This window comes from Microtus oregoni, unplaced genomic scaffold (assembly GCF_018167655.1).
Source record: "Microtus oregoni isolate MIOR12 unplaced genomic scaffold, Mior012 000009F_ref0000495, whole genome shotgun sequence".
In the NCBI taxonomy this organism is placed as follows: domain Eukaryota; kingdom Metazoa; phylum Chordata; class Mammalia; order Rodentia; family Cricetidae; genus Microtus; species Microtus oregoni.
In genome coordinates, this window is record NW_024543068.1 from 37,049,729 (window position 1) to 37,073,588 (window position 23,860).

At 47.9% G+C, this 23,860-nt stretch overlaps 1 protein-coding gene across 2 annotated transcripts; it reads left to right on the forward strand.

Annotated features, from left to right (window-relative positions):
- The first annotated feature begins 16,943 nt into the window (after positions 1–16,943).
- Positions 16,944–19,760, forward strand: Nkx2-1 (NK2 homeobox 1). Of its 2 annotated transcripts, XM_041658706.1 has the most exons (3): positions 16,944–17,020; positions 17,743–18,128; positions 19,015–19,760. In XM_041658706.1, the coding sequence occupies exons 1-3, from the start codon at positions 16,944–16,946 to the stop codon at positions 19,758–19,760; spliced, it is 1,209 nt and encodes a 402-aa protein (XP_041514640.1). The 2 variants fall into 2 exon arrangements, with proteins under 2 accessions (XP_041514640.1, XP_041514641.1); XM_041658707.1 differs by lacking the exon at positions 16,944–17,020 and having other exon boundaries at positions 17,692–18,128.
- Positions 19,761–23,860: the final 4,100 nt, after the last annotated feature.

A 23,860-nucleotide genomic window follows, 5' to 3' on the forward strand; every position in this document is an offset into this window, starting at 1 on the left:
CTAAGCCCTTCAGGTACATTAGTCACACTTCTGTAAATCTGGAAGGAAGTCCTATAAGCCTGGGGGCGATGTTTCCCACACCACGTGTTTCTTCACTGCTCTCTCCACTAAGTGACTGGCAATTGTTAGTTGAAATTCAGGGAAACGTAACAAAGAGGAAATAGTAGCGCTATCCCATAGTACATTGGCTTTAGACGTGATAAAACTTCAGGTAGAAATCCAGCAACAAAAACACCCCAATGACTCCTTTAAATGAAAGCAAATATGTGTATTTAATTTGATAGAGTAATTTTTTTTTTGTTTTTCAAGACAGGGTTTTGGGCTGGAGAGATGGCTCAGTGGTTAAGACACTGACTGCTCTTCCAGAGGTCCTGAGTTCAATTCCCAGCAACCACATGGTGGCTCATGACCACCTATAGTGAGATCTGGTGCCCTTTTCTGGCCTACAGCCAGGATACTGATTCTCTCTCTCTCTCTCTCTCTCTCTCTCTCTCTCTCTCTCTCTCTCCCCTCTCTCTCTCTCGACAGGGTTTCTCTGTAGCTTTGAAGCCTGTCCTGGAACTAGTTCTTGTAGACCATGCTGGCCTCGAACTCACAGAGATCCCCCTGCCTCTGCCTCCTGAGTATTGGGATTAAAGGCATGAGCCACCACCGCCCAGCTTGATAAAGTAGTTTTTATACACATTAAAGTTTAGCAATTGGGCCAAAAAAATTGGGAGTAATACAAAGAAAGTCTCTGGATAGTAAGTGGATTTCAAATTCTCTTTTTGTCAAACAACTAATGAGTGGTGGCTAAGTAGAGTTTGCTCTTTGTTTGGTTTTGTTTTTAAGACATGATCATCCTATATAATTAAGGCTATCAACCTTCCTGTTTCTTTTTCCAGGCTTCTGGGATTACAAGCCATACTCAGCTGAGAGTTCTTTTTTTAATTGATTTTTATTGAGCTCTACATTTTTTCTCTGCTCTCCTCACCGCTTCTCTCCTTCAACCATCTCCCAAGGTTCCCATGCTCTCGATTTACTCAGGAGATCTTATCTTTTTCTACTTCCCATGTAGATTAGATCTATGTAAGTCTCTCTTAGGGTCCTCATTGCTGTCTAGGTTCTCTGGGATTATGGTTTGTGGGCTGGTATTCTTTGTTTTATGTTTAAACAGCTGAGAGTTCTCTAAAGTCCCTCTTTGACTAGGCTATGACTTGTATTTTAGAATTCATGTTCACAATAAAAACTTGCTCTGATACTTATTAGCTATGCAATATTCATCAATCTACTTGAATTTTCTGGGTCTTGGTTTCATCTATAAAATCTGAGAAAAATGGGGCAGTGGTGAGATAACTCAGTGGTTCAGAGCATGTTCTCATGTTCTGGTTTTGCAGAGAACCTGAGTTTGGTTCCCAGCACCGCATCCAGGTACTCATAAAAGCCTACAGTTCTAATTTCAGAAGATTTAATGCCCTCTCCTGGCCTCTGTGGTCAGCATTCACACACACACACACACACACACACACACACACACACACACACTTTTTAATATTTAGAAACAAACTTTCCAGTCAGGCATGGTGATATGTATTTGTAGTCTTAGTACTCACAAGGCTGAGACAGAAGAGTCTGAGGTTGGCAGTGATGTGAAAACTTGTCTAGAAACACAAAACAAAGGTGTTTTGTTATCAACAAAACATTGATAGCTGGAGCCAATGTGATCTCACGTTGATTGCTTGAATCCATGTAAAAAGCCAGATGTAGTAGCACATTTCCAAAGACAGGCAGTCAGACAGGTAGACAGATGACAGACGGACAGATGAACAGACATACAGACACACACAGAAACACAGACACACACAGACAGAGAGAGGTAATAATAAAATAATAAAATAAACTTTCTATATTAAAGTCTAGATGGAGTTTGTGGAGACAAGAGTGAACTCCTAACAGTGCTCCCTGATTTTACACATCCTTGGAGACAGTGGAACTCAAAAGACAATAGAACAAGCCTTAAAGTACTGAGAGGAAGACAATACTGTCACCTATAGCCCTATACCGAATGAACAGGTCTTCAAAAACTAAAGATGAAATAAAAACATTTTTTTTAGACATGCAAAACCTAAAAGATGTCATCACCATCCCATCTGCCTTGAACAAATGCTCCACGTGAAGAAGCTGCTCTCCGCTATGGAAGGGAGAGTAAGTTGTCCTTGCAGCTGAGCGCCAGGTGGGTTGCCATGTTAGTGGATGGCCCCACACCTGTGTGCATATGACCAGCACCAATTGGACTCAATTGGTTATTAATTTTTAAGAAGTGGTGCATACCTTTAATCCTGGCACTTTGGAGGCAGAAGCTGGCAGAGTTCTATGGTTTAAAGACCAACCTGGTCTACATAGCTAATTGGAGGTGGGACATGGCTACTGAGAGTTACTATGTCTCAGAAACAAAGAATGTGAAAGTTGCAAGGAAATGTTTCTGGTGGGAAGAGAGAGTGGGAGGGGAGAGCCAGGGATGGATATGATCAAAATAATTGTATATATGTTGGGAATTCTCAATCAATAAATAAAAAATTAATAAAATAAAGATATTGAGATTAGGTGCCAAGCTCCATCACACACACACACACACACACACACACACACACACACACACACACAGAGTTATTTCTTTATTTTGGATATAGGGTCTTAACCATGTAGCCCAAGTTGGCCTACAACTTGCCATCTTCCTGCCTAAGGCCCAAATACTGAGATTATAGTCACACACCATCACTCTCAGCTGTATATTTTGTTAAGATAACACTAATTTTAAGATTGAATCAAGGACACAAAGACTTATAAATGCATACTTATGAAAGAATATATGAATTGTATGTTACCATTTAACTATTTAATGTTTTATACTTATATATTTATAAAATATGTTCTATCTGAAAGTTTTAAATGTAGAAATTTAAAAAAAAACTAAAAATGTAGAAAAGTTCTTAAAAGAAATTCTTCTTACAGAAAGCAAAAACTTCTAAGGCTGGAGAGATAGCTTAGAGGTTAAGAGCATTGACTGCTCTTCCAGAGTCGCTAAGCTCAGCTCTCAGCAACCACATAGTGGTTCTGATGCCCTCTTCTGGCATGCAGGCATACAGACAGAACACTGTATACATAATAAATAAATAAATCTAAAAAAGAAAAATAAACAGAAAATAACTCTAGATAGAAATAAGGGCTTACAGAATGGAAAGGAAATTCAGGAAGTGGGGATTGTGTGTGATATGAGGAACTCTGTAGTATCTGAATGTCCTTGAGTGGTAACTGTGTGGAGCCTGGTGAGACAGTGGTGAAGGGTGCTTACTGACCTTGCTAAGGATCCCAATTCAGTTCTCAGTGACTCACAACCACCTGTCACTCCTGCCTCAGGGGAACTGGCTCCCTCTAGTGGCCCATGGAAACCTGCACTCACACACACACCTGCACACAGGCACACAATGCACACATAGTAAGTATAAAACTTTACTTTTGTGTAAATATAAAAATAAAATAAATATTTTTTAAAAAGAAGTACAAGAAGCTAACTTTGTAAAATAAAGGTAGTAAACATTCATTGAAGAGTTTATATTTAGAAGTAGCATATATGAGAGCAATAACACAAAAATGGAAGCATGTGTTTGCAAGATTCTAATACTACACGAAGTGGTAGATTACTTGTGACAAACTGAATATCAAAACAACCACAAAAATAGCACCATAAAAGTTGTTGCTTAGAAGGATTGTTGTTTTATTTTCTGTTTTGTTTGTTTCTTATATTGTTTTGGTTTGGTTTTGTGACGAGGTCCCACCATGTAGATTATGCTGGCCTCAAACACAGAGATGTGTCTGTCTCTCTCCAGGCTGTGGGATTAAAGGTGTGTGCCACCATATTGGGCTAAGATTTTTAACAGGTGCTAAAGAGAACTGCAGGAAACACTCGATCTACATGAAGGTGAAAAGAAAAGAAAAGAGAAAATATCCAATGTCTCAGATAGAATATTGACAGCAAGATGACATATTTCAACCCAACATTATCGGTGCTGAGGGTGTTGTCCAGTGGTAGAGCCCTTGCCTAGCACGTTCAAGGCCCTAGGTAAAGTACCCATCCCTCCCCCTCTGAACGCACAAATCAATAAGCCTTGTCACATAAACGAAACTGGTCAAAGCATTCCAATTACAGATATACAAGAGAAGATTGTCAAGGAGACAAAATAAATAAATAAAAACAATATTCAGCTATATGCTACTCATAAGAATCCATGCTGATTATACATGAATGGTCTAAAAATAAGAGGAGGAAGATAGATATCCACTTTACTAATAAAAGCAAATCTATATTTCTATTTTTAAAAAAAGACTTCGGAAAGTGGAATACCAGCAGAGACTAAAGCAAGATCATTGCATAGCAATACAACCCTGAATTCAAGAGGCCCTGGCAATTCTAAATGTTTATAAAACTCATGAAAGAACTACAAATTAGATAAAGCAAATGCGGTTGGAACTAGGAGAACAGAGAAACTCACAATTATAGCTGAGGATTTCTACATCTCTCTCAATACCCGATGAAACAAGTGGGCAGAATTACAGCCAGTGTCTGAGAGCCTTGAATAACACTACGAAGCAAGTTGACCCAAATGACAGTTATAGAACACTCCGCTCCACCACAGCAGCATAAATGTGCTGTCCAAATGTATGGACACAGTTACCAAGATAAGCCGTATTCTGGGACATGGACTGAATCTCCGTAACTTTGAAGATGCCCATCAGACAAAAAAAAAAAAAAGTACTCTGATCACAATAAAATTAAACTAATGATTTGGAAAGTCCACAGATGTTTATAAATTAAGGAGGCTAAATAATATAACTTATGCCAAAGAGACATCAGAGTAACTGAATCCCAGTATCAGGAAACTAAGAAAGGAACACCCACGATCAAGGCCAGCATATAGCTCAATCTGTTACAGAATATGAAAAGGTTTGCCTCTCTTTCTTTCTTTTTTCTCTTCCTTCCTTTCTTTCTTCCTTCCTTCCAATTCTCTCTCTCTCTCTCTCTCTCTCTCTCTCTCTCTCTCTCTCTTTCTCTCTCTCTCCATGTGGATGTCCATGGGTCTATGGTTTTGCTGCCACCTGATGTCTGTGGGCCATGCTACTGTAGGGGGCCATGTTGATGTGAGTGACCTGTGAAGCCAACTGAAGTCATTATGTTGTCTTTGGCCTGTGCAGCCACTAAGCACCACGACGGTGTCCAGGGGCTGTGCTGCGGCAGAAGGTCATGTTGATGTCTGTGGTCTGCACTGTCACCAGAGACCAAGTTGAGGTCCGTGGAACATGCTAATATCAGAGACCATTGGTTGTCTATGGGCTGTGCTGTTGCCCAAAACTATGTGGAAATCCTTGATTCGTGCTCCCACTGACTGTAAGGGGCAAGGAAGCTACTTTTACAGTGATATCAAAGACTGCAAGATGCACAGTTGGGAAAGAAGGATGTAGAAGGCTTCTGTGATAACCAATACCCCATCCCACCCAATGCCCTAAGAAAGTAACAGTCTAGACAAAAAGCCATTGAAGAGAACTCTTAAAATTGTGCTAAGGATGCTGAAGTGTAGCTTTCACAGCTGACGACTTCCGGCTTAAAATTGTGCTAAGGATGCTGAAGTGTAGCTTTCACAGCTGACAACTTCCGGCGAGGTGTCTACAGAGCCAGGTCCAAAGCTACAGAGAAACACTGTCTCGAAAAAACAAACAAAAAGATTCAAGCCAATCACCAGAACCTATACATGTTGTCTTATGAGTAGTTAGAAAGAGAGAAAACGCCGGGCAGTGGTGGCTCATGCCTTTAATCCCAACACTCGGGAGGCAGAGATGGGTGGATCTCTGTGAGTTCAAGGCCAGCCTGGTCTACAAGAGCTAGTTCCAGGACAGGACAGTTCCAAATACAGAGAAACCCTGTCTCGAAAAACCAAAAACAGAGGAGAGAGGGAGAGAGGGAGGGAGGGAGGGAGAGAGAGAGGGAGAGAGGGAGAGAGGGAGAGAGGGAGAGAGAGAGAGAGAGAGAGAGAGAGAGAGACCTCCTCCTGCCCCGGCCACAAAGCGGCGGGGGTTGGGGGGTGGAGGGCATCAGCCAACCAGAGTCTGGGCGGCATCCTGACTCCGGGAGCCCCGGAAAAAGAGTGGTTAGAAAAAGGGCTTTTACCGAGAAAAGGAAGGATCTTGAGTCGAGGAGATCTCTCTAATTTCCAATGGGCCCTCTCAATACCACCAAAAGCATCTTTGTAAGAGAGAATCACAGAAACACATTGAAGAGATTATGTAAAATCGGGAGGCAGGTTGAAGAAATGAAGTCACAAGCCAGAGACTGTGGAAAGAGAGAAGGGCCATCAAAGGGAACAAACAGCACAGCACCTGCGAGGAGCCTGTCAGCCTGCTGACACAGTCTCTTCAGACTTCTGGCTCTCCGGAACTGGGAGAAGCTGAATTCCGTTCTAAGCTTCGAGTTGGTTGTAATTTCTTACAGCAGCCGCAGAAAACTACTATCATCTCAGGTGAATTACCTTACCTCCCACTCGGAAACGAACAAACACAGTTTGGTATAGCTCTAAAACTGGAATGCTGGCCCTAGAGAGATGACTCAACAGTGACAAGCACTAGCTTCTCTTCTGGAGGACCCAGGTTCGGTTCTCAGCATTCATACGGCAGTTCACAACTAACTGCAACTCCAGTTCCAAGACACCTGACACTCTCTTCCGGCCTCTGCATGCAATTAGCATGCACAAGGTACACAGACAAACATACAGGCAAAACACCCACATGCATAAAACAAAATTTAAAAATAAACTGGTATGGTATTCATGAAAAATGAAGAAAGGAAGGCTCTTTAAGCATCAAAATTGGAATGCAGAAAATATTGTTGAACCTCAATAATTATAAGAAGTTAATAAAAAGCAAAATAGTTGGATTGATTTAACTAATGGAAAAGTCTAAAAAGCTACACACTGTAATTATACAGTGACCAAGGACACAGCATTAATCACCCAGTGTTAGGGTTGTGTACACAGACGAACAGGGTATAGGAATTATGAGGGGGCATACAGAGTTCTGGGTATTAGTAATTATAGTCATTATCTTACTTGTGGTCATATTTTCATAGATATACACAGAGGTCAAAACTTAACTAACTTTTATATAGGAGGTATAGGCAGTTTAATGTGCATCAATATATTAAAACTGTACAAAAGGGGACAAAAAGTGAACAGCTTTGCTTAGTTGCAGATCAGGTTGCAGACAGGTAAGAAGGAGGTGGGGGGTTTGTTTGGGGTCATAGATCGCACTGTGGACTGCGGAAAGGGTCGTGGGGTAAGCTAGAGTAAATCTAGGTTAGCCCAATGGCTAGAGCCAACAATGAGGCAGCTAGGGACGGGTGGCCATGTCCAAGAGAGTGGGAGGAGAGAAGTACCTATGAAGAACTGGGGCTGGATTTAGGAGAGATGGAGACAGAGAATGAAGAGGAGGAGAGCTGTCTGGCCAGAAAGCTGCTGTGAGCTGAGCTGTGGACCACTAGAATGTGTATGCTGCAGTCCTCACCGGAAGCTACTGTGTTTAGAAACAAGACCTTTAGGGAGTGCTCCTAGGACTGCACACATGAATATGCCTGTTTTTAAAACAACACAAATTATTTCTCTCAGTTCTAGGGGAGACATAAAGTCTAAGATCAAACTGACCGAATCTGATGGAGACCTTGCTGCATCCTCTGGAAGAGAGGAATGCTATGGATTAACATGGCAGAAGAAAGCAGGGACACGCTGCCAGGTGACGCATGAAGTCTGTTTTATGAGAGGCTAATAACCATTAAGCAGGAAGAAGCCATCATAGCCACATAGGCTCTTAAAGGCACCGTCTCTTAATCCTAACATATTGATGATATTTGGATTTTAGAAGGGACACTTTCAAATTGCAGCAGGAAGTAAAATGAAGTCAAGTCATAAGCATGGAACCCTATCAAAATAAAGTCATGGTCTTATAAAAATGTTTGTCTCTCAGAGCTGTAGCAATGGTTCACCCTCTAAGAGCATGAGCTATTCTGCTAGTGGACCTGGGTTCTGTCCCCAGAACCCACATAACAGCTCACACCCATCTGTCACTCCAGTCCCAGGGGATTTACAATCAATCATATGTAATTGAACTCCAGTTCTAGAGGGTATGACTTCTTCCTCTTTGGCCACTGCAAAACATATACATATAATATATACATGTGCAATAATATATAGATAAATTTCTAAAAAAAAAAACATTTCAGTTGTGTAAGTCACCCAGTCTGACCTTTAGTTACAGTAGCCTAAACTGACTATTAGGAGAGTTTATTGGAGGACTCAGGTAGTTGGAGCAAAGACTATAGGGATATACTCATGGTGTTATTACATTAAGAGCAGAAACAAACAAACAAACAAACAAAAACATGAGACAGCCTTCATAAGTTTATACTGGAATGTGTCAAGCGTAATGGGCATATACAAGATGAAACAGATTAGAAGGTAATTCAGGAGTATGAGAGAGAGGTTGGTTAAAAATGCGAATTTCAGAACTTTCAGAAATAGGTGATGATTTATGAGCCATGGGGATAAATACACATGAGAGGAGTTCAACACTGGATTCTGAAATGTCAAGAGTCAAAAGAAGGGAGCTAGGATGGAGTGGTGACTTTGAAAGAACAAAGTCTCTACTTAGTTTCAAAGTAAATCCTTAGTTGTAAGCCCCTGTAAAATGTTTTTTATTAAGTTACATACTTTCAATATACAAAGGCACAAAGTAAACATTTCCATTCAAAAGGGAGAAATGCAGGCATAGGAGTAAAAGACCAAAACAAAGCAAAAGGGAACCCCAACAAGACAAACATCCTATTGCTTGATGCCCAGCATCTAGGGTATGGGCTAGTAGCATGATGTAAATTCCAATAGGGTTGGGCAAACCTACCCATACACCTTGTGGTTTACAGCCTGCGTGTAGCCTCTTTTGGGACAGTTCTCTGCAATGCCTCCGGCTTCCTTGATGTGCACAGCCCTGGCTTCTCTGACATGGAGGCTCCCTCACAACTTAGGGATCCCTCCCAGCCCCACCCCAGGGAGCTGTCTGCATACATTATCCGGCCTCAGCAGCCTTTCCCCCTCTGGAACCGGGCTAGCCTCTGTGGTCTTGAGCCCCGCGCATTCATTATGCTTGCAAATGGTGCTGAGTTCTGTTACCAGCCTGGGAAGAAACCAGGCCCCTTTCCCACTGCTGCAATGACCTCTGAGTGCCTCACCTGTGCCTCAAACTAGGGGCCCATTTCCCGGAGGGCCCTTTTCTATCACACCACAGAGCTCTCTTCTCTAAGCAAAAGTTTCTCCAGTGTGTTTATATCCTGGAGACCGCACCTGGTAGGTGTGACTCCCAAAGAACTTTACTATTGCCCCAGTGCAACATATATGGGTTTTCTTTAATTCTTTAAGCCACGACTGTCATGTTCTCTACTCTGTCCACCAAAAATGTGTTCTTTTCCTACGCCAACTGCCCCCCCCCTCTTTTAAATGTATTTCTGTGTTACTTCTTGCTCCTGGTTTTCAGTGTTAACTGGTTAAACATGAGCAGTAATAACTGTGTTCCAGGCTGCATGACATACTATCTTAAAATTTCCTTAGTTAGTCCATACAATTAACCTGTGGACAGGTATAATGCCGCCCCTGGGCAGGTGGTCTGGGTCTTCAGTGAAGATACTTCCAGAAAGCTACTGAACCCCAGGACTTTGGAAGCTTTTCTATTACTTCCTGGACACAGAGCAGAACCCTACTGTCAGGCCATGCAGCAAGTACCTCTCATTTTTCCAGGCTTCAGAAGTGCAGAAAGGAAAAACCACTTCACCACCAAACGCATGCCCACTTCCCCTCAGACTTGAAGAGCGAATCCAATTCCTGTAACACAATTACAAGTTAAAGTCTAATTAGATGGGGAGTTTAGATATTGTTGTGGCTTCTGCAGTCCTAATTTATACAGGGCTCTTTCAAGTAGGTGCCATGGTAATTCTAAGTCAACCACAAAGTATGAGGAGACCTATGAAAATCCTGACATGTTGAACGAATGAGTAGTATGATGAATAGTTAAGTTCAAAGAATGCCTGGTAGGTTAATTACTACCAGTCTCCTCCAATTTACCAGGTTTACCCAATTAGTAGCAGAGCATTCCCCCTCGACACTGTAGAGTTGCACTTCTACTCATGACCAGTAGAGGGCGCCGCGGATCGCCTCGGCGGGCCAGCCAGAGGAATCAGAACGTCAGGTGGAGATTATCAAAGCGGCCCCAGACATTACCCTAGCCATCAGAAACTTTTCCTGGGAACAAGTGATGGAAAGGAAGAGCGAGAAAAGAAAAGGCAAAGGTCATAGAAGAGAAAGACGCTGGAAAGGAGAACCGCGCTTTCACAGGACTTGAAGCAACTTCGTAGGAAATAATGCAAACATACTATAGGCAACACAAATATGAAAGGTGATAGAAGACAGAAAGAAGGAGCTTCGATCACCTAAAGCTGAATGAGAGGTGCTGGAATGTCGCTCAGGTGCAAAGCGCTCTCCTAGCATGCAGGAGGCCCACAGTTCCAACCCCAGCACCAAATAATAGAAATAGAATACACAGCATAAAAGCTAAATGAGGGTGACCAGGTCCTGGGCAAAGCCACTGCACCCTTCTGAGAACCTTTGTAGCATTCGCTACCTCTAAAATATTCTTTTACATTTTTTTTATTTAAACTTTTTTAATTTTACATACCAACCACAGTTCCTCCTCCCTCCCCTCCTCCTGCTCCTCTTCCACCTTCCCCACACCCAAGCCCCATTCCACTCCTCAGAAAGGGTAAGATTTCCCATGGGGAGTCTACAAAGTCTGGTATATCAAGTTGAAGCAAGACTCTCCCCCTTGTATGTAGATTGAGGAAAGTGTCCCTCCAAAGATACCAAAAACTAGTTCATGCACTGGGGATAAATCTCAGTCCCACTGCCAGTGGCCCCACAGACTGCCCAAGCCACAGAACTGTCACCCACATTCACAGGGCCTAGTTAGTTCCTGTGCGGGTTCCCCAGCTATCAGTCCAGAGCCAGTGAGCTCCCATTAGCTCGGGCCAGTTATCTCTGTGGGTTTCCCCATCATGATTTTGACCATTTTGCTCATATAATCCCTCCTCCCTCTCTTTGACTGGACTCCAGGGGTTCAGTCCCGTGCTTAGCTGTGGATCTCTGCATCTGCTTCCATCCACTTACAGGATGAAGGGTCTATGATGACAATTAAGGTGGTCACCAATCTGATTACAGGGGAAGGCCAGTTCAGGCACCCTCTCCACTATTGCTAGAAGTCTTAGCTGGGGTCATCCTTGTGGATTCCTGGGAGTTTCCCTAGCTCCAGATTTCTCCCTAACCCTATAATGACTCCCTCTATCAAGATAATCTCTTTTCTTGTTCTCTCCCTCTCTCCCTCCCCCAATTCAACCATTCTTTCCCTCGTGTTCTCCTCCCCTGCTCCCCTTCACCTCTCTCTCCCGTCCCTCTCCAAATTTACTCAGGAGATCTTATCTGTTTCCCCTTCCCAGAGCTTTCCTTCCTACAGCTCAGTGGGTCGGTAGATGGTAGATCGGAGGACTGCAGTGTCTGAAGCATTCTTTGGAGTAGTGCTCACTGGCTGATGTTCCCATTCCCCACCGTCCACTCAGAAAAAAAATGAGTACAGAGACGAGGGCAGCTCTCAGCCAGCTCAGAGTGTGCCTGGCGCTGCCTGCTCCCTGTATCAAGTGAGCATCCGGTCTGCCACGTCTGGTGTCCCCTCTTTTCAAAGGACATTTCTCTTGGCTTTGTAACCTACTCTCGAGATTCACTCCTGCCTCAAACCCTGTCCCGCCAGGGGGCGTCCCTGGAACTTCGAAGAGAGTGAAGGTTTTGGTTACAACTTGGGTAAAGATTTCAAGGCCATAACCTCTAAGAGGGCTTGACTGGAGGGAAGAGCAAGCGAAGAGCCCCTCTTCCCCCATCGAAGACTGGGGTGCTCCTCTGGCAGAACCTAGTCTTCACAAGAGCGGCTCCCTTCTCACAGGAGAGGAAGGTGCAGCAGCCTCCACGATGACCCTCCCCTTCCCCTAGTCTATCCCCATAAGTCATGATTTAAGAAAAATAGCTCAGTGGTTCTAGAAAATCAAGCTGGGGGGCTGGAGAGATGGCTCGGTGGTTAAGAGCATTGCCTGCTCTTCCAAAGGTCCTGAGTTCAATTCCCAGCAACCATATGGTGGCTCACAACCATCTGTAATGAGGCCTGGTGCCCTCTTCTGGCCTGCAGACATACACACGGACAGAATATTGTATACATAATAAATAAATAAATAAATATTTAAAAAAAAAGAAAATCAAGCTGGGCAGCGGAGGGATCTCTTCGTTGGAATACTCCAAAGCTGCCCTGATGATCTCCTTACCTAATGAGGACCCCAAGGAAGCTCTCAAAGCTAGAGAAAGCACAGGAGAGATCCTGGTTAACTTTTCAGAGACCAGATGACAGATGTCATATTTGGAAGGCACTCCTTGGATCTCTGGGTTGGAGAGTAGTAACCGCCACCCACCCCAACCCCATTTCTGTTGTTCCTAAGCCAGCTTGCCTCCTTCTCACTCAAAAAAAAAAAAAAATCGTGTGTGTTTCCTGCATGTATGTATGCACACACCTGGTGCCTGCAGAGGCCAGAAAATGACACCAGATCCTTTGGAGCGGGAGTTACAGAAGGTTATGAGCCATAATGTGAGTGCTGACAACAGAATCCAGGTCCTCTGCAAGTGCTCTTAACTTCTAAAATATCCCCCAGGCCCTTCGAGTTCCCTTGAGCCCAGGCCAGCTCAGCCCAGTTCAACCCAGCACAGCACAGCACAGAAGGCAGCACCACACAACACAGCACAGCACAGCCCAACACCACACAACACAGCCCAGCACAGCCCAACACCATACAACACAGCACAGCACAGCAGAGATCTTACACCTGCGGTGGGCATCAGAATACTGGATGTTGCTTCTTTTTACACAGCATTAGAGGCTTGGTCCCCAAGTTTTTTTTTCTAAGTCCAAAACACTAAATCAAAATAATTTCTGTGTGCTAAGGATTTTAAAGATGATCAGACTGTCACAGCACCTCGTCATGGACGATCAAAGTTGCTGACACAGCAAAGTAGGGAGTTATATGAGGCAGGCTTCTGCTCTCTCTCTCTCTCTCTCTCTCTCTCTCTCTCTCGTGTGTGTGTGTGTGTGTGTGTGTGTGTGTGTGTGTGTGTGTGTGTGTGCATGTGAAGGGATTTGCACCATTACACATCCTGAAAGTGGTAAAACTAGGTCACAAGCTCGCAGGTTTCTGAGCTGTATTCAAGGGCTCCTTCTGCTCTGAAAGGTAAGAGAAATGATAACTAAACGGGGGCACAAAACTTTCCTGGGATCCCCTCTTTCTCAGGGTCTGTTACAGAGTGACTGTTCGTTTCTGGAATGCTTTAGTGCTAATATGGAAACATCAGGTGGGGAGAGGCATATCTAGACCCTCAGAAGCTGAATATTCTGACTTAGCCCACCTAGCATCTGATATAGCATGGGTTCAGTGAGTAGCTGTGAAATGAATCATGGATGGCAATGAGAGCTGGAACTGTGTAATGTTAGAAGAAGCAGACTTAGTGCCCTAGGGAGATGTGAAGGGCTTTATGAGTAGGAAACAAGCAAGCTGAGGAGTACCTAGGTGTCCGCAGTTCTGGTTTGGGAATCATCTCCCTTACTTCCTAGCTTGCCAAGCTCCAAAAATTGAGAATTTCACTTAATTTGCCCAGTGAGCACTCCCTCCAGGTCTTTCGAAGACAGTGGAGGAAAAGAAGGGAGTTTCCCTCTGCCACACTGCTGCAAAGAGTAGAGGTTCCTCTGCTCCTCTGGGGTTGAGCCTGGGCTTGAGCCTCCACAGCTCTTTGAATTCTAACCAGTGGGATTAACGTGGTCCTTTGAGGCCCAACCAGGGGAAGCTTCACGAGGGCTGGGCTATGTCCTACCAGTCACTGGGCTCAGCCCACTGACAGCATGTTAGTTGCAGTGCAGAAGAGGCCATGGGAAGAAGACTAGATTGGTGGATATTAATCCACAGCTACAGGGGGAAAACCCTCTGGTTTAACCCGCATGGCCCCTACTCAAGATGAGTCAGAGAGGCAGCATGCTTTTTCCTCAGAAAGAGATGTTGGGACTTGAGGGAGAGACTCCCAAGGCCTTTGCAGAGAAGAGCTCAGAAATAAATACAGGGCCTTTTTGTGCCATGAGGCTCCTGTGTATTCAGTTTTGCCCTTATTGGTGCCAGTGCTTAGCGAAAATAATGCAGAGAGGTGGGTGTTTAGGAAGAGACCAGGATCGTGAGGTTTGGGCCACAGGATGCTGCAGAATCCCACCTCACACACACACACACACACACACACACACACACACACACACACACACGTCCAGATAGGAACTGGTGGTGCAAGCTTGGAAACGTTGGAGCTCAGCCCAGTTCCCCTTCCCCCCCAAGGGTAAAGCCACAGCGGCTGCCAGAGCCCTTTACCTCTCCAGCTCCAACTCCTACCCCTTGCTGTCTAGTTGGAAATGGGGTCCCCAGTGGTGGTAGAGCTAAAACCAAGCTCTTCACACTTCCCCAAACTGGCCACCAGTTGGTGTTCCTGAAGGCCTAGGCTGTGTGACCTAGAGACTGTGGAAGAGGGAAACAAACCTTTCACTTCAGTCTGGCAGGCCCCTGAAAAGGCAAGAGATTTGATAATACCTGCAGAAACTGAAATATCGACCTTAGCAGCGCGCTTAAATTTTTTTTTTCCCTCAAAGCTTTGGGCGTGTTTTGATGCACCCGATTTAGCTTAACTCTAAAAAAATAAATAAATAAATAAAAATAACCTTTTAAGAATGATCTCCTTCGGTAAGTGGCATTGAAACGGAGAGAGACACTACACTTGGTGCTTCTTATGACGACCAACAATTATAAAAATAGAGGAGATAAAGGGACACAGGCTGCCAATGACTTTCTACTAAGATCCCTTTCCTAACACGGGCAGGGCTGAATCATGTCTTCAGACAAGGTCTGCTTTCCTCCCGCGGTTCACTTGATCCGGGCGTAGCCTCCCCTCCCTGCGCTCTAGACACCTTAGACCCAAGAGCTGTCGACGTGGTCTGAGCTCATCTTGAGAGCGCCCCCCAGAGAAGTCCCTGAGAAAGGAGAGCCCAGAGCTCAGCTTTCCACTTGCCTTTAGCTACACAAGACACAGAGCACCTGCCCGCTTAAAGTCAGGGTTGCCTGCTCCAAAGCCACCGTGGGGGCCGTGCGAAAAATGCCGGCCCAGATAGGAGGCCCGCGGGTGCTCAGAACCTTCGCGATGGAGGTAGGTGGTGAGGAAAGCTAATGTTAGTAGAGTCGTTGGCTTTGTACTGAGGGACTAGAGAGCTCTCTCTCTCTTCAAGGAGAGGGTTGAGATCTTAAAAAGCAAATAAAACAACTTTCCATACTATAATTGCTATTAATGGAAAGGAGCCTACGCTGAATTAAGTAGTTCAAAACTGCTTCTTCATTATCGGGAAGTCCCTCACTACAAGGAGGGGAAAGAAAATGTGAAAACAAAAAACCAAAATCAAGAAGCCTCCTTGACTGGCCGCCGAAGTGTCTAGGAGGCACCTGCGGGGCCAGGAAGCGCTCCGCCCTCCCAGCCTCTAGCACGCCAAGGAAGCTCAAACAGCAGACAAACAAAGCAAAAACAAAAACAAACAACAACGAAAACGCTTAATTTCCAAGGAGAAAATCGGAGGTGGTTTCCAAATCCGTGTCACGCAGGGCTTGGCTGGGTAGCCCACTCAGCTGCTGATCCGGGCCTGGTAACAGCAATGAGGCTGACGCCCCCGGCCCCGCTAGGGAGCACAGCCCACAGCTCCCCCTTGCCAGGCGCCCAAGGACCCTCAAGGCGCGGGGCTCACACTTGAAGCCTGGGAACGCTCAGACAGGAAACCCACTTCCTCCTAAGCAGTTTCTTGCTAGCCGGATGAGAGGCGCCCAATTGAAGCAGAATGATCCTCATCTACTAATATCCAGCGTGGCCACAAAGCGACCGGCCATTTACGCCGCCACTTTAGACAAAGATATTTGGTTATTCCCGGGGAAGCGAGTGCACTTTTGCATGGCTGAGCTCCGGGAGGAGGCGAGCCTCAGCCCAGCCTCCCGCCCGCTGGGATGCGGGCGTCGAGATATTCGCCTCCTCCCGGACAGTGAGTTCCACCCGGGTTCAGACTCAGTCCCACTCTACAACGGACCCGCGGGCGCTCTCTCGGCTCCCTGCCCGGGCTCTCCCTGAAGCACCAGAAGGGAACGCAGCGGAGATCTGGGCTGGAGTGCTGGGACTGTCATGGTCTCGAAAAGTCAGCACCAGCCTCAGAAGCCGGAGTATCCAGGCCATGGGCAAGGGTCAGGGGCACCAGGTTTGTTCGAGATGGGACAACTTCAGTGGTGGACTCTCACGTTAATGCCAGCACCCTTGTCCTCCCAGCTCAGAAGGCCGGCGGTGTTCTTGCCTGGGCCGGCAAAAGGGGTGGAGAAAGGGAGCGGTGGGGTGGGGTGGGCTGTGGGGCTGGTCCGCTAAGAAGCCAGGAGCTATGGGTGGGGGGGGGGGGCGCGGGGATCGGTGACAGCCTCCCGGAGGCAGTCGTTCCCTCCGCCCGCTAGGATTCTCTCGGGTAAGGGGAAAGGGGGCGGGGAGCAGAGGTGTCCCTCTGACAGCGGCAGAAGAGGCGGACAGACTGACAGACTCATAGACCAACAGTGCAGCCCCCGGGTTCATCCCCCACCCCCCAGACTCGCACACTCTTTTGGTGGTGACTGGGGCTCAGCGCCGCGAAGCCCGATGTGGTCCGGAGGCGGTGGGAAGGCGCGGGGCTGGGAGGCCGCAGCGGGAGGGAGGAGCAGCCCCGTCAGGCTCAGGTGAAACCCCGCTCCCCGTACCTCAGCCTCCTCTCCCCGCAAAGACCAGCCCCTGACCCGGGAACCCCGACCGAACTGGACCAAGGGTTCCACTTTGTAACTCCTCAAGTTGGTTGCAAAGCAGCATTCACCTTCCTTCCTCCTTTCCATCCCTCCTCTTAGGTTACTCTCTACCCCACCTCTGGACCTCCGCTTTGCTCTCGGTTCCCTCCTCCTTTCCCTCCCCCGCCTTTTCCTCGCGCGCCACAGGCACCCCACAAAAATGGGAGTGGGGGTGTCCAAGGGAGGGGGGAAGTAATGCTTTGGGTCTCTCTCTCTCTCTCTCTCTCTCTCTCTCTCTCTCTCTCTCTCTCTCTCCTTTCTCTCTTTGAGACCTAAAAATCCTGACAAGTGAAGCTTAAAGGTGTTTACCTTGTCATCAGCATGTAAGCTAATTATCTCGGGCAAGATGTAGGCTTCTATTGTCTTGTTGCTTTAGCGCTTATGCCCCGCCTCTGGTGGCTGCCTAAAACCTGGCGCCGGGCTAAAACAAACGCGAGGCAGCCCCCGAGCCTCCACTCAAGCCAATTAAGGCGGACTCGGTCCACTCCGTTACGTGTACATCCAACAAGATCGGCGTTAAGGTAACACCAGAATATTTGGCAAAGGGAGAAAAAAAAAAGTAGCGAGGCTTCGCCTTCCCCCTCTCCCTTTTTTTTTCCTCCTCTTCCTTCCTCCTCCAGCCGACGCCGAATCATGTCGATGAGTCCAAAGCACACGACTCCGTTCTCAGTGTCTGACATCTTGAGTCCCCTGGAGGAAAGCTACAAGAAAGTGGGCATGGAGGGCGGCGGCCTCGGGGCTCCGCTCGCAGCTTACAGACAGGGCCAGGCGGCCCCGCCGGCCGCGGCCATGCAGCAGCACGCCGTGGGGCACCACGGCGCCGTCACCGCCGCCTACCACATGACGGCGGCGGGGGTGCCCCAGCTCTCGCACTCCGCTGTTGGGGGCTACTGCAACGGCAACCTGGGCAACATGAGCGAGCTGCCTCCTTACCAGGACACCATGCGGAACAGCGCTTCGGGCCCCGGATGGTACGGCGCCAACCCAGACCCGCGCTTCCCGGCCAGTAAGTGAGGCCGCCCCGCCGCGGGGCCGCGGGCAGAGCACAGGAGGCGCGGTCACTGCGGCCCGCGAGGTGCGGAGCTCGCCGTTATGCTAGGCATGGGGTGGGCAGCCGGGCAGCATCATCTAGGAGTGGGGTGCGGGAGCTGGACCTTCTTCCCCCCGCTGGGCTAGGGTTTCAAAAGAGGTTCCTAGTAGAGCTGGGGTCCTGCGGATAGGTGCTGGCACTCAGCAACCGCAAGTGCCAACTATTGACTTGGCGCTGAAGACTTCAGGGTGCCATGGGAGGCCCACCCTGAGCTGAGAGCTCGGGTCAGCAGAGTTGGAGGGAAGCAGGCCCGGCCAAGAGAGAGGCCGTCCTGCTAGGATGCATCCCAGCGCCAGCCTGGTTGCCTAGCTTTCTAGAAGTCTCTGGGCGGGTTGAGAGGGCGCACAGCTCAGCTAAATGGGCTGAACGAGCAGGTGTCCTCACCTAGAGCTCACGAGAGTGAAGACTCGAGGCCAAGCGTCTGTAAGTTGGGGCTTTAGAAAGGGAAAACTCCCTTTTGCTACCCCCCTGAAGTTGGGGTCTACCGCCTGTTCCCAGCTCTTTGCGCCCCCCACCCCGGGCTTCTCACCCGGCTTGAGCACGAAAGGAGCAGAAGCAACCCCCCCCACACACACACTGTACATTCTGGTTCTAAAGAGACACTAACACCGACGGAAAGTAGTTAGGCTTGAAACCCATAAACTCTTCGACGGCCCGGCCCGGGTAAGGCACTAGCCTCTCCCCAGCTAGATGGGCCAAGGTGAGGATGCCATCGAAGGTTGGGGCCGGCGGGCCAAGGGCAAGAAAAGCAGGCTTGGCCCGGCCCCGGCCCCAGCCGACGCTGTGCGTTTGTCGCTTACAGTCTCCCGCTTCATGGGTCCTGCGAGCGGCATGAATATGAGCGGCATGGGCGGCCTGGGCTCGCTGGGGGACGTGAGCAAGAACATGGCCCCGCTGCCTAGTGCGCCCCGCCGGAAGCGCCGGGTGCTCTTCTCCCAGGCGCAGGTGTACGAGCTCGAGAGACGCTTCAAGCAACAAAAGTACCTGTCGGCTCCGGAGCGCGAGCACCTGGCCAGCATGATCCACCTGACACCCACGCAGGTCAAGATCTGGTTCCAGAACCATCGCTACAAGATGAAGCGCCAGGCCAAGGACAAGGCAGCGCAGCAGCAACTGCAGCAGGACAGCGGTGGCGGCGGCGGAGGCGGAGGGGGCGCGGGTTGCCCACAACAGCAGCAAGCTCAGCAGCAGTCACCGCGCCGGGTGGCCGTGCCGGTCCTAGTCAAAGACGGCAAACCCTGCCAAGCGGGAGCCTCTGCGCCGGGCGCCGCCAGCCTGCAAGGCCACGCGCAGCAGCAAGCTCAGCAGCAAGCACAGGCGGCTCAGGCGGCTGCCGCGGCCATCTCCGTGGGCAGCGGAGGCGCGGGTCTAGGCGCACACCCAGGCCACCAGCCGGGCAGCGCAGGCCAGTCCCCGGACCTGGCGCATCATGCAGCCAGCCCCGCAGCGTTGCAGGGCCAGGTCTCCAGCCTATCCCATCTGAACTCCTCGAGCTCGGACTATGGCGCCATGTCCTGCTCTACCTTGCTTTATGGTCGGACCTGGTGAGACGTGGGACCCGCCAGAGCCCCGCGCGGCCTCACAGCTTCACCTCTGCCCGCTGCAGACCACCTTTCGCCCAATGCTCCACGTGCTTCGACTTTTCTTAAGAACCTGTTTGTGTTTAGACCAAGGAAAAAGTACACAAAGACCAAACTGCTGGACGCCTTCTTCTTCTTCTTCTTCTTCTTCTTCTTCTTCTTCTTCTTCTTCTTCTTCTTCCTTTCTTCTTTCTTCTCTTCATCTTCTTCCTTCTCCTTCGTCTTCTCCTCCCTCCTCCTTTTCTTCTTTTCCTCTTTCTCCTCTCCTACTCTTCTTTCTTCCTCCCTCCTCCCTCCTTCCTTTTCTCTTTCCTACCTAAAACTTGTGGATTATTTTTTAACATAAAAAGAAAATAGAAATAGCCAAGCAAACTCAGCCCCTTACGGATTTTTTAAACAGAGAAGGACGTAGAACAAACAGGAGAAGTCTTTCTGGTGGTTCAAAGGATTCCCAAGCTTGGGCACGGCACAGTTTTGGAGCCTGCTCTATGCTACCATGGCCCTGGACTCTAAAGACGGCAAACTTCCCTCTGGATGCACCCTGCCAGCGAAGCGGACTTGCTAGTAAATACCAGATTTTTCTTTACCCAGAAGGAAGAAGACAGACAGGAGCTGGCTAGGGGAAAGATTCTTCTGCATATCCCACTTGTACCTGACACAAAGGAAGTGCCCCCTCCCGGGCTGCCCTCTGGCCCTATAGGTTCAGTCCAGGCCAGGCTGGTCCCTCAGAAATTGTTTTAGGTTTGATGTGAACATGTAGCTGTAAAATGCTGTCAAAAGTTGGACTAAATGCCTAGTTTTTAGTAATCTGTACATTATGTTGTAAAAAGAAGCCCAGTCCCGGCCCCCGGCCCCTCACTTTTTAAAAAGGGCATTGACAAACCTGTGTATATTATTTGGCAGTTTGGTACTTGCAGCATCAGGTTTTTTTTTTCTGTTGTAACTTATGTAGATATTCGGCTTAAATATAGTTCCTAAGAAGCTTCTAATAAATTATACGAATTAAAAAGACGCCTTTTCTGATTAAAACCCTTTCTTTTTGTTTGGTTTTGATTTGGCTGTGCATGGACTGGGGATGGGGGTAGGGGCTCACCACTAAGCATGATGGGATCCCAATTATTGGGTTTGAGCTCAGGGATTCTGACCCAGGTAAAAAAAAAAAAAGCCAATTCCGGAGTTTCTATCCCACCAAAGAGGGGATTTTGTTCAGCTTTGAACTTCAGTGGAATAAAATTCTGAGCAGTCTTGGGACTATTACATAGAGAGGATGAGAGGATGCAAAGTAAACTAGTTCTGTAGAAGGGGGAGGTAGAGGGAGAGAAGGGGGGGAGAGAAAAAACAATGGCCTTTTTTTTTTTTTTTAAGAATCAACCTTCTGGTTTTTTAAGAGCTTCAGAAGCTGGTCTTACACATCTGACCTAATATTTAAAATGGTGGACCAAGCCAGTCATTTGAAAGAAGCCTGAAGGAGCTATCATTTTTAGTGAATGAATTGCTTCTGTACATTTGAATGCCAAACCTATAGTTGTAGCTCCCACCTAGTCTCCTCACACTTAGAATCTGTGTGGTGCCTGTGTCCAAGGGTGAAGTGGTTCTGACTTTATTTGGACAGTCTAAAACAGGATCCCTCCCCGCTACCTCCTCCCCATCCCATCCCAGTGGATCCTCTTATGGCGGTGTGGACTTGGTGGCCAAGTTAGGGATCCCTTTAGTAGGACATTGGGACCTGCCATTTCACTCTTGTATCTCAGTGCTTTCAACATCTGGGGTCTTAAATCTTTGCAGCAATGAATCCCTCTCCTTCTCCTAACTTTTTATCATTTCCCCCCAAACAGAACCAAGATAATCTTAAACTCTCTCCCCCCCACACACACTGTGAGTGTTTTCTTCTTTCCATTATCAGATAGTGTTCTAGGAGAAACAAGTCAGGTTGTGACAGGTGTGAGCGGTAGTGGTAAAAGACTGGTTCGGGACAGAAACTACAGCTCCTTGGATGAACTGTTGCTTTTTATGAGTTTTCCCTGACAAGCCTGTGCAGACAAGGCGGCCCGTGAGCTGTCCATAGGCAACCCTAGCAGCCCTGGGTGCCCCTGATGCTTGCAACGGTTTGTGGTGGTGACTAGTTGACTTTTGGCACGTGTTCTGTTCATTTTTTTACTCAGGTGTTCAATTACTCCCCCCCCCTTTCTCGCCTCCCCTTTTCCCTCCTTTCTTCCTCTTCTCCCTGTCATAGCCTCTAACAACTTTTCCTGGTTCTCCACTCCATCAATCTCCCAGGATCTTATTTTTAGAAAAATAATAGTATAAACTTGAATCCAGCAGTCTTTCTCACTGATGTCCAGGGGATTTCTGTTTTACAGTGCCTTAGGAATGGGAGCTAGAAGTAGCTTTCTTCCTCAGAAAACTAATCCTGGCTACTGGAATATGGCTTCTTGACATCTAATATTCTGAAAGGATAATTGGTTGAGTCTGCTGAGATTCTACGTGGGGAGAGGGTCCTCTCAGCAGACTTCATATTTTGCAAAAACAAAACCAGGGAAGTTTAATCATTTCTGTTTGATAGGCATCTGAGATTCCGGGACAAGGACGGCAGTGGTGACTGTCCAGAAAAGGCAGGTGTTGTCAGCTGCTGTTCTGCTCCTAAGTGGGGGTGTCGGGGAGATGAATTTAACTCCACCAGTTCCACTGGACAGTATAGGGCCAGGCAGAGCCTAGCCGGCTGCAGATACCACACTGCCCTGCCTCCCTACATTCTAGCAGAATAACAACTGGAGCCTACTGTAACACTCTCTGTCTTATCTTCCTTATGCTAGTTGGAGTATCTAACAAATACATCCTTCTCCAGCCGGCTTAGTTAGAAGCCTGTTTACTTGTCCCTGGAATAGGCGAATTCAGAGGGGGCTGGGAATGAGACCCAGCAAACAGGGCTTTGGCCCTTTCTTATCATCAATCTCTCTGATTCCTCCAACTCCTGCCTAGGAGACTTGTGGCAGCTGCTGAAGCAATCTGGGGAGGCAGACTGGGGTGTCTTTTTAGTAAACTAGGTGCTGGGTTCAAGGTGAGAGCTCCCCACAACTCGGGGACACCCCACTCCTACACAAGCTGTTTACCCGGTCAGCATCTGGAAGGGGGCACTTGCTTATTTTAGGCTTTCAATAACTCAGGCTCAAGTTGGTTCTGGCCTCCCAGGAGAAGAAATACGTATTCCGGAGATGCCCCTGGCACTGAGATGTTAGAAGAGGGAAAAACTTCACCAGTGAGCATATAGGACATTTGTCCTAGAAACTGTCCCCTGACAAGTATCTCACCCAACTCCAGGCCTTGATGGTTCAGGCAGTGGGGGTATTTTGCAGACAGCATCCTCAGCATTGCTCCTCTCCCCCACCCCACCCCAACCCTGCCATGTAAACACGAGGACTTTCTCGAGAGCCCTGGAGAGCCGCTCTAGTGGCGTCGGGGCCTGAAACCCCAGGCTTGGCTTGTTTGATGTTTAGCATCCCAAAGCGGCTCCCCACCCCCGCCCCAGCCTGGGAACCCCGAGCTGTGGGACCGAGGAGTAGGGGAAGCAGTTCTCTCAGCTGGCGGGCAGTGGACTGTGCTGGGCTCAGAGAAGAGGCGAAAACAACAGGACAGAGATGCCCTGAGCAGAGAAGGAAGGGATTCTGGAATGCTGTGGCATTGAATACAATTGGGGTCCTCATGGCCAGGGGGACAGAAATGTCCCAGCTCACGGGCATATACTATGGGTAGGGGGGGCAACCCGGTGGAAATAGCTTGGGGCCGGCGAGAGCTAGGTAAGCTGGGTCCGGGTCCATTTAGCGAGCATCAAGACAGCGTCCACGTCTTCGGGGCGATCAGGGCCTCGAGGAGACAGCGCTTCCTGCCACTGCTCAGGACTTGGTCTTTTATAGGGAAAGACTTGCTTGGGAGTCTTCCAAGAGCTTTTAAATGAGTCTGGACCTGGGAGCTCCAGTGACGATTCTTGGATGTGGCTTCATAGTCTTTGGTTTTAAAAGGCCAGGAAGATTCGCAGACTTTAAGAGGCCGCACGCCGCTCACGCTGCCGGG